General features: G+C 41.2%; 1 protein-coding gene across 3 annotated transcripts in view; it reads right to left on the reverse strand.

The window, feature by feature from the left end:
• Window positions 1–3,508: 3,508 nt before the first annotated feature.
• The window catches only part of bicc1a (BicC family RNA binding protein 1a), a 298,647-nt gene continuing 292,860 nt past the window's right edge, over window positions 3,509–9,295 (reverse strand). The window contains exons 20-21 of one of the 3 annotated variants that reach the window (XM_078565907.1): window positions 8,452–8,573; window positions 3,516–3,825 (exon numbers count right to left, since the gene is read on the reverse strand). In XM_078565907.1, coding sequence (XP_078422033.1) covers window positions 3,820–3,825; window positions 8,452–8,573 — 128 coding nt within the window. In that variant the 3' untranslated portion in view covers window positions 3,516–3,819. Of the gene's footprint in view, window positions 3,826–8,451; window positions 8,574–9,295 lie in introns of all 3 variants that reach the window. The other 2 variants (XM_078565906.1, XM_078565908.1) reach the window with 2 other exon arrangements.

Consider the following 9,295-nt stretch of genomic DNA (forward strand, 5'->3'; position numbering starts at 1 on the left):
ACAAAATAAACTTCATACAAAAGTGATCTTTCGCATAAGACATATTCAGACAGGTTAGGAAGGAGTTGCTGTAGTACCATGACTTCAGTGTGCATGTTTGATTCTGTGCAGATGCAAAATACTTACACAACAGACGGTAGAAAAAGATATATAAAATTATCTTTTAATACAACATAAAATTGTGTTGAAAATTCCCTTTGTTAAAGCTTATTCATAAACAATATCATTTTAATCAAAAATCATGAAAAGGTCATCAAAACCACCCTCCACACACACACTGAAAATAAACATCTGTGCTATATTTACAGATAAATCATCAGTCAAGGCACTGAGTTATTCTTAACCTTCCACTTAAGCTGACAATCAAACAGCTTTGTCCATTAGATAGTCATTGGACCTTGCTGTTAGTCTACACAAGGTTAGCATGGCACCTCCTCACACTTGAGACAAGCGAGTATTCTTCCAGTGTTTCATACAGAATATTCTTTCAGTTTAGTTTTTGTAAACTGAACAGCCCTCACTTTGGTGTACACACACATATATCGCTAACTTTTAAGACTTTTAGAGGGATTCACAAACATGGATTTCCTCTTAGTGGCTAATAATTGAGAAAAAATAAATCATAAAACTACATTTTATATATAAAAGTGACCAAACTTAGCCTCTTCCCTTTGAGTGTGCAAATTTGTTTTCGATTAATCCAACAATTATCTACACAGACCATATGCACAATTGCCACTGAGAATAGAAAACAATATTAAACTATTCACATATTTTTTTATCATTAACTTCACTCTCATGCAGCAAAAATGGTGTTTACCTAAAGCTGGCTACACAAAACACTCTATATGGCGGTTTGAGTCTTTAAAGTCCTTATGCATAAGTACTGATCGGTGACTCCATAGCTCGCCCTGCTCCGGCAGAACAGGACAATCTAGACTTGAACATCAATGTAATCGGATAGCAGAATGGGTAGGCACTTGGAGATTTTCTTCATTTCAGCTAAAAACCTTCATAGATCCAGCATAAACATTGTGAACACTTAATTCTTCAAACTGCTTTGGGCTTGTTAACTGTATTGGGAGAACTGCATGTGGAGACAAGAGTCAGTGCAAAAAAAAAATGAGCTAAGCTTTCAATGACAGAAAGAGAGCAAAGAAAAATAGTAACACAGAAAGCTTGCATTGTCTGTGGTCTTCCCAGGGTTATAGGAGTTACTGAAGTGAGGAGCACTGGAGATGGTCTTAGAAAAGGAGAGAACAATGAGGAAATTGATTTTCAAACTCCGAAGACAATAAGTTTGAAAACTGATTGAAAGGCTTCTCTCTGTCTCCAATGTGGGAGTTTGGCACCTTTTCTTCCAGTGTTTGTAAAATTGAGGAAGCGCTGTCTTCAGTTGAAGTCATGAGGAGGATAGGAAGTGGGGAAAGACAAGAAAAACTGAAATGGACTGCACTTTCGTCAACATCACTTCTTACCAGCTCATCAAAAACATCATCGGTGGCAGTCCTGCGTTAAATGGGCAGCTGAGATTGTCCAGTCCTCCAGGATGGAGGACAAGATGTGTGGGGGTCATCCAGAGACTAGTGGGTTTATGGGAACTGGCTACCAGGTTGTGCAGTGGGCAGTGATTTGCTGATTCCTTCAAGCAAGGGCTGGACTTTTTCTGAATGGGGCAAGGGTCATCACATACAAAAGGTAGGTACGTTAAAACATTGATCAGGGCCAAAGTGGTCTCCTGGACTAACTTTCTGCACTGAAGGGGATTGGAGATGAATTTCCCAGATTCTTCTTCCCCAGTGGGCTTGTTTCTTTATCTGGGGTGAATACGTTGTGATAAACAAGGCTGTGCACTTAAGTTTGAGACAGGCTAGATAAACCAGATACTTTTCCAATCTACTTCTGTTCATATGATCCAACAGCAAATAAAAACTCCACAAATAAAAACACTTGCAAGTGGTAATAAGAATGGCATTCAAAACTGAACTGCAACAGAAGTTTCCAGATAAACATGCAGGCTATTCAGAGCCATCTGTTTCAGCTTCAGACCTCATCCAGTGCCAAGTAGACCCACAAACCGACATTATTACCTTTTGTTTTTTTTAAATAAACTTTGCAGCTAAATGAAGATAGACGGTTTGCCAATATCAACTGGTCACACGGCCATTTCAGCTCTAGCTCAATTCGCACAGGAAAGCTTCTGAAAAGCAGACATTCACTTCTGGGTTTTACGTTCCCAATGTAGAGGCTCGACAGAATAGCAACTGGTGCTTACACACTTGCACAATTGTATGATGCCCTCGGAAAACATTATGCCATTGAAATTGTTCCAGCTCAGACATTGCTGTGGGTCCAGTCATTGGGAATGTTATGACTTGTGAATAAATAATAAATCAAAGGAATCCAGCAGGAAGCTCAGGCAAAACTTCTTTACATAAAAAGTGGTAGAAAAGGAGCCAGCAATGAGGAAATCAATTTTCAAACTCTGAAGACAACGAGTTTGAGAGCTCATTGAAAGGGTTCTCTCTCTCTCTCTCCAGTGCGGGAGTTCAGCATCTTCTCTTTCCAAGTGGGTGTAAAATTGAGAAAGCCTTGTCTTCTGTCGGGGTCACGAGGAGGAGAGGAAGGGGGGAGAGAGAAGGAAAGTTGAAATGGACTGCACTTTCATCAACAATATGTGAAACTCACTGCAATAGGGAGTAGTTGAGGTATATAAGCACAGATGCATTTTATGGGGGAGCTAGGTAAGCACACAAGGAAGAAAGAAAGGAGAGCTTATGCCAATATGGTTAGGAGAAGAGGGATGGGAGGAGGCTGGTGTGGAGCATCAACACTGGCAAAGACCAGCTGGGCCACATGGCCTGTTCCTGTGGCATAAATTCTATGAAAGAACTGAGTGCAACAAACATGTAAAAAGTTATGTTTTTACAAGCATTGTAGAGTAGAGAACCAGCATATTGAATACTGTAAACATGTTTAAGATGGCAGTAAAATGCAATCGGATTTCATCAATGTGTATAGACACTGTTTCCGTGGGGGAACGAGGCTGTCCTGTGACTGCAGTCCCAAAGCCTCCAGAAGGATGCTAGCTTCATTCAACTCGCATGAGACGCCTGCTCCATTTCCTCAGTGCTGCTAATGATAGATTTGTTATATATGAAGACCAGAGAAAAAAAAACTCATTTCCACAGGTCTAGAAAACCAGGACATGTAAAGTGCAGAGGCAATTACATTTAAGTCTCTCTACTCAGCAGTACAACACATCTTACTCTCTCATTACAAACTATACACATAATGCACTTGGGTTAGTGGTTCGAGTTTAATTCTACCATAGAACCTAACATTTCAGTGCATTATTTAAGTTTTTGTGTTCTAATAAATAATATTAAGCAAGAAAGCTAGTGTTAACGGTCTTGTTGTTCTCTGGTCTACATATAGATTAGTACCATATTTGGTGAAACAGCAAAAGGCAACCATGGAATACATAATGTTGGCCAGTTTTTTTCTTCAATTTTGGCACAATTATTTGCACAACATGAAGGCGTCTTTGGTCCTTGTAATCCAAACTCCAAAAACACCAAAGGCTCTGTGCAGTAAATGCTTTCCACAGGGTTAACATCGCACGGCAGTCTGTGCCAGCTTGACTCAGTTGTTTCTTTGTGCCAGCTAAGGGCAGGCAAGTTCCAGTTCACGGCTACCACCGACCACTGATGCTGGCTATGTCGGAGTGATATTGCCGTGGTAATCTGCCACTCGCTCCACCTTCTAGAAATGTTGAGCGTATGTTTGGAGGCTGAAAGGGTTTTCGACAGTTTTTGTTCAATTCTGTAAAAGGAGCAAAAAGGAAAAACGTTCATTGTCTTGGAGGCCCATGCATCAGGAGTAAGACTCCGGTTTAATTCTTATAGTTATATGTATAACTTAAACGTTGGGTACCAGAATGCTACAACATGTTTCTCCATTCCACTTTGCTTACTGATCCTGCATGTAGCAAAACCCAGACAACATTCAGACTTGGGCAAAATGGCAAGTAATATTTACACCACACAGGGGGCGAGGCAATAAACATCTTCAGCGAGAGAAAATTTAATCTCCCCTTGACTTTCAATGGCATCATTGCCAAATAAATACCCTAGGGGTTGCCATTGACCAGAAACTCAATTGTACCAGTCATATAAATGCCATGGCTACTGAAGTAGGTAAGAGGCTGGGTATTCTGCAAAAAGTGACTCACCTCTAACTCCCTAAAGTCTCCAGGCACAAGTTAGTAGTCTGATTGAGTACTCTCTTCTTGCCCTGGATGAGTGCAGCTGCAACAACACTCGAGAAACTTATTGCAATTCAGGACAAAGCAGCCCGCTTGATCGTCACCCTATCTACCACCTTAAACATTCACTCTCTCCCCCACCGATACACAACGGTAGAGTGTGTGACATCTATAAGATGCACTGCAGGAATTCACCAAGACTCCTTAAACAGCACCTTCCAAACCCACAACCTCTACCACCTGGAAGGACAAGGACAGCAGATGCATGGGAACACCACCACCCGCAAGTTCCCCTCCAAGTCACGCAAGTCATTTGGAACTACATCTCTGTTCCTTCATCATTTTGGTCAAAGTACAGATGGTGCCAATAGCACATGCCAGGCTCCTGGATTCTCTTTGCTGGTGGCTTTTTAATATGCTCATTGTGTTTAGAATATACCTGCTATGCAGTTTTCACTCAGTAGACATACTATACATGCAATGAGCTCTTCAAAAAGCGAAGAGGTTATTTTTCACTGGCAATGAGCAGCAAGTCAACCCTCTTGGTTTCTCTTACACCTTCGGAGATGAATACTCTCTGCCCTGAAGCAACAACAGCTCCTTTTTGTTAGATTGGTCAGGTGACTTTGCTGATAGGTGTGCTTAAAAGAAGATTGCACAAACACTGACACTAATTCAACTCAATGAACATGGGAACCATTTATGGATAGGGATCCAAATATATCTGACCACTACAATTCAAACACATTCAACAGATGGATGTTCTGACACTTGTCTGCTTTTAGCTGGGGGAGTGATCTCTGTGCTAGCGTGATAAAGTGAGGATTGATTGGGGCTGGTGGATGAATGTCCAGTAGACAGATAGCTCCCAGCAAGGTCATTTTCAAAAAGAAACGCAGGATTTGAAGGCAATGCTGCCTACCAGATTTGAAAGAGATACTGTATGAGATTTGTATGATTGAAATCGAGATAGAGGTGCTGAAAATACAAGAACTTACAATGTGCTTGCCTGATACTACTCTGTCCTCTGTTCGAACAAAGGCAAGTGGCCTCAATTTTAAACAAGTGAATGCCTCTATTAAAACAACAGTGGTGAATTTGAGATGAGCATATTAAGTATTCGTATGCTAACACCCCTTAACATCAAGGCTGTGGCTTCTAGGAATCCCCTACCTGAAAGGTACCCAGAATATGATCAAAGGAAATTAGTCACAGTTCATTGAAAAAGAACAGAACATTTATTTTTTTAAAAGTTTAAACAAATTGATATAAAAACAAATTGCTGGAAAAACTCAGCAGGTCTGGCAGCATCTGTGGAGAGAGAAACAGTTAATGTTTCGAGTCCATATGACTTTTCTTCAGCTCTGAAGAGTCATATGGACTCAAAACTTTAACTCTGTTTCTCTCTCCACAGATGCTGTTAGACCAGCTGAGTTTTTAAAGCATTTTCTGTTTTTATTTCAGATTTCCAGCATCTGCAGTATTTTGCTTTAATTTTAGACAAATTGATGTTCAGAAAGGCATTAAAATTGAATTACTCCCCCCTCATTCACCTCTGTAGTACAGCATACATAGTAAATAAAACGGTTATTGGCAATTCAATTATATACAAATTTTTTTTTAATATGGCCAAATAAGGTGTGCATTTTTGTAATGAGCTGAGAAATAAACTGAAGAAACTTCACTGGGCTAATGAGCTCAGAATCTGTTCCACACAAAAGAGGCATTCATTGAAAAATAAAGTTGAGGTGATAGAAGTAAAGAGGACTGTGGTCAGTGTAAAGATAAACAACCAGCAGAGACTGAGAGCTCCTCGAGCACATACACACAGCTTAGACCATCATGGAGAACAGCATTCTGAGAGTGTTACAGAGATATGATCTGCATCTGCAGCAGTGACAGCTAGGCAGTACACAGGAAACCTGTATGACATGAATTACTGCATATATTTGTATATTTTACTTATCTCTGTGGACCTTGGGACATTTTTACTATATAAAAGGTGCTCTACAAATGCAAAAGCAGAATAGTGTAGATGCTGGAATAAAACCAGACAATGCTGGAAATATTCAGCAGGCCTGGCAGTATCTGTGGACAGAAAAACAGAATTAACACCTCAGGTCAATGACCTTTCATCTGAACGGGGAAAAGTTTGAGATGTATCAGGTTCTAAGCGGATACGGAGGCAGGGAAGGGAAGAAAGGGATAGGGCGGAAGGCAGGAAAGATTAAATGACAAAAGGGATGATTGTACAAGGCAAATGATGATGATAATGGGACAAGAAACAGACAGAAGTTGGGTCTAGAGGAGGTATAAATGGTAACAGCAGAATCATTACCAATAACTGCTGGTCAAAAAAATGGAGGTTGCGATTTGAAATTGTTGAATTCAATGTTGAGTTCTGTAGGTGGTAAAGTGCCAATCGGAAAGATGAGGTGCCATTCTTTAGGCTCACTTTGAGTTTCATTAGGACAGTCGAGGAGGCTGAGGATAGTGAGGTTAGGATGGAAGTGGGAGGGAAGATTTAAAATAACTGGCAACCAAAAGCTCAGAGACCCGCTGGCACAAAGGTACACAAGGATGAGGACTTGCTCAGCCAGTTGGTCAGTCTGATGAGGGGTCAGGCCCAAACGGTTCAGCCTCATTATTTTCTGATGCCGACTGATCTGCTGTAGATTTCCAGCATGTCCATGACTCTCCAATCCTTCCAATTCCTTCTGGAACCCCACCTGGTTCCACACACCCCAGCAGAATCCAAGTCCCACACTCAGAATCCACAAATCCCAACTTTATGTGCATGCTTTGTTTTTGTATTTAAAACACAATTGATTTAAACTACTTTTAATCTGTGAAAGGGTAATGAAACCAAGGTGTTTTAGGCAAGCATACACATTTACCCAGTTATACACAACTCCAACCAGGCTGCAACTGTATTCAGTTCTGGGCACCCCACCTCAGGAAAGGTATATTGGCCTTGGAAGGGGTTGTAGGGCAGATTCACTAGAATGATACTGTGACTAAAAGGGTTAAGTTACGAAGACTGGTTCTGTTAAGTTTGGTTTATAGGATTAACTGATTGATGCATTCAAAATGTTAAAATGATTTAATAGGGAAAAGAAGAGAAATTCTTTCCACTGTTGGGGGAACTCTCTTCCTTAAAAGGTGGTCAAAGCAGAGTCTTTGAATATTTTTAAGGCAGAGCTAGATAGATTCTTGATAGGCAAAGAGGTGAAAGGATATTGGGGTTAGGCAGGAATGTGGAGTTGAGATTACAATCAAGTCAGCCATGATCTTATTGAATGGCAGAGCAGGCTCGAGGGGCCGAGTGGCCTACTCCTGCTCCTAATTCGCACGTTCGTATGTAACCAAGAACAAAGGAACATAATCATACAGTTGGAGTTGGCCCATTCAGGCGTGAAGTCAAAAAATTCTTTATTCACACAGGAAATAGTGGAAAATCTGAAACTTTCTCCCCAAAGAGAGTGGATGCTGGAGGTCAACAGAATCTTTCAAGACTGCCGTCGCTAGATTTTTGCTAGGGTCTGGTTATCAAGTTCAGGTAAATGCTCATAATGTACAGATAAGTCATGATCTAATTAAATAGTGGAGCAGGCAGCCAGGGTTGAAAAGTCTACTCATGTTCGTATACAATGGGGGTTATTTTGGTGAAAGGGTGGAAACAGGCAGTGAATGGATGCTCTGCTGATATGACATGCCTGTTTGAACGTCTGGTTTTAGTATGTGATTTTGGCTTCATTGACAATCACTATAATTTGAACTTGCCCGGAGATGCTACCTCAGACATTTGCAGGTTAGAACTTAAATGCTGATTAGATACTATTTTTCAGAGCAGTATATGTGGGTTCCTTGCATCCACTGCCACTGAAGGTATGGAGTGTGCGAGGCTGGCAGACTTCAGGATGGCTCAAGGATTTAGTGAGAGGGTGCCCAGATTCTCAGACATGGTACTGGAGGTCCTGGTGGAGGGGGGGGGATAGCCTGTACCCACAGAGGGAAAGTCCACCTCACCCTCTTGCAACTCTGGTGTTGCTCGGCCTGGCTTCGTTTCCCACCTCCCATTCCTCCAAGGGGAATCCCTAGCAAGAGGTCCATTATCAAACACTCCCTTTCTCCTAGTGACTCCTACGTGGTGTCCAAATAAGGTAGACTAGCACAGCACTCACTCGTTTTTTTTTAGCTGAAGTCCTCAGAGAGTTTCCAGAATAAATGTTGACAGACCGTTGGTGAAGTCTTGACACACTGTCCCAGAAAGTCTCCTGATGTGTTTCAAAAGTCCTCTTCAAACCTCCAGCAGTAAGTGAACAGTAAAAGCGCGTTAAATAGCGCTCAAAATCCTCAGCATTGACTTATTTACCCCACAATTAAGCTGGCCACAGTTAGGAAAGGGCAATAGGACAAGCATTTGCTGCCAAACTGCCATGCAGCCTCATTAATGAGCCGTAGCAGGCATTTTAATTGGCAATCAGCCCTTTGACAATCCTCTGGGCAGACATTCCTAGCCCAGGCTTCAATCCCTTTACCAAGATGGCGTCTCACATTAAACACAGGCAGACTGGCTTTTCAGCTCAGGACCCCATTCTTGGCCAGCTTGAAGATTCTTTAGTGCTGAAAATATCCAGGGAGAATCACCCCCTATATGTTTTGATATTAAGGTAACATTACATTATTTCAAAGATCAATAAGTTATGAATGAAATAATGGCTAGTGTCAGGGAGGCTGCAAGGGACTTTCTTTATTCCCTCATATCGGTAGAGTCAAATAGCTAATTTTTAATCATTACATTTCCATTTCTAAAGCTCTATACCTCTTCTTACTCGAACAGCAATGAGCTTCAAGTAATGTTTCCTGACATGTCTAACCCCTGCAGATGGTTGTGAGTTTTCAGCCAGTTTATGTGGAACAGAGGATCGCTCTCCACCTAACTATAAACAGGGTTTCACATATTAAATCAGCCAAGCAGACAATGTGTTTTGAAGGCAAACTACATTAAGGATGGTGTTAAGTGTA

The sequence above is a fragment of the Cetorhinus maximus genome, chromosome 20 (assembly GCF_964194155.1).
Source record: "Cetorhinus maximus chromosome 20, sCetMax3.hap1.1, whole genome shotgun sequence".
In the NCBI taxonomy this organism is placed as follows: Eukaryota; Metazoa; Chordata; class Chondrichthyes; order Lamniformes; family Cetorhinidae; genus Cetorhinus; species Cetorhinus maximus.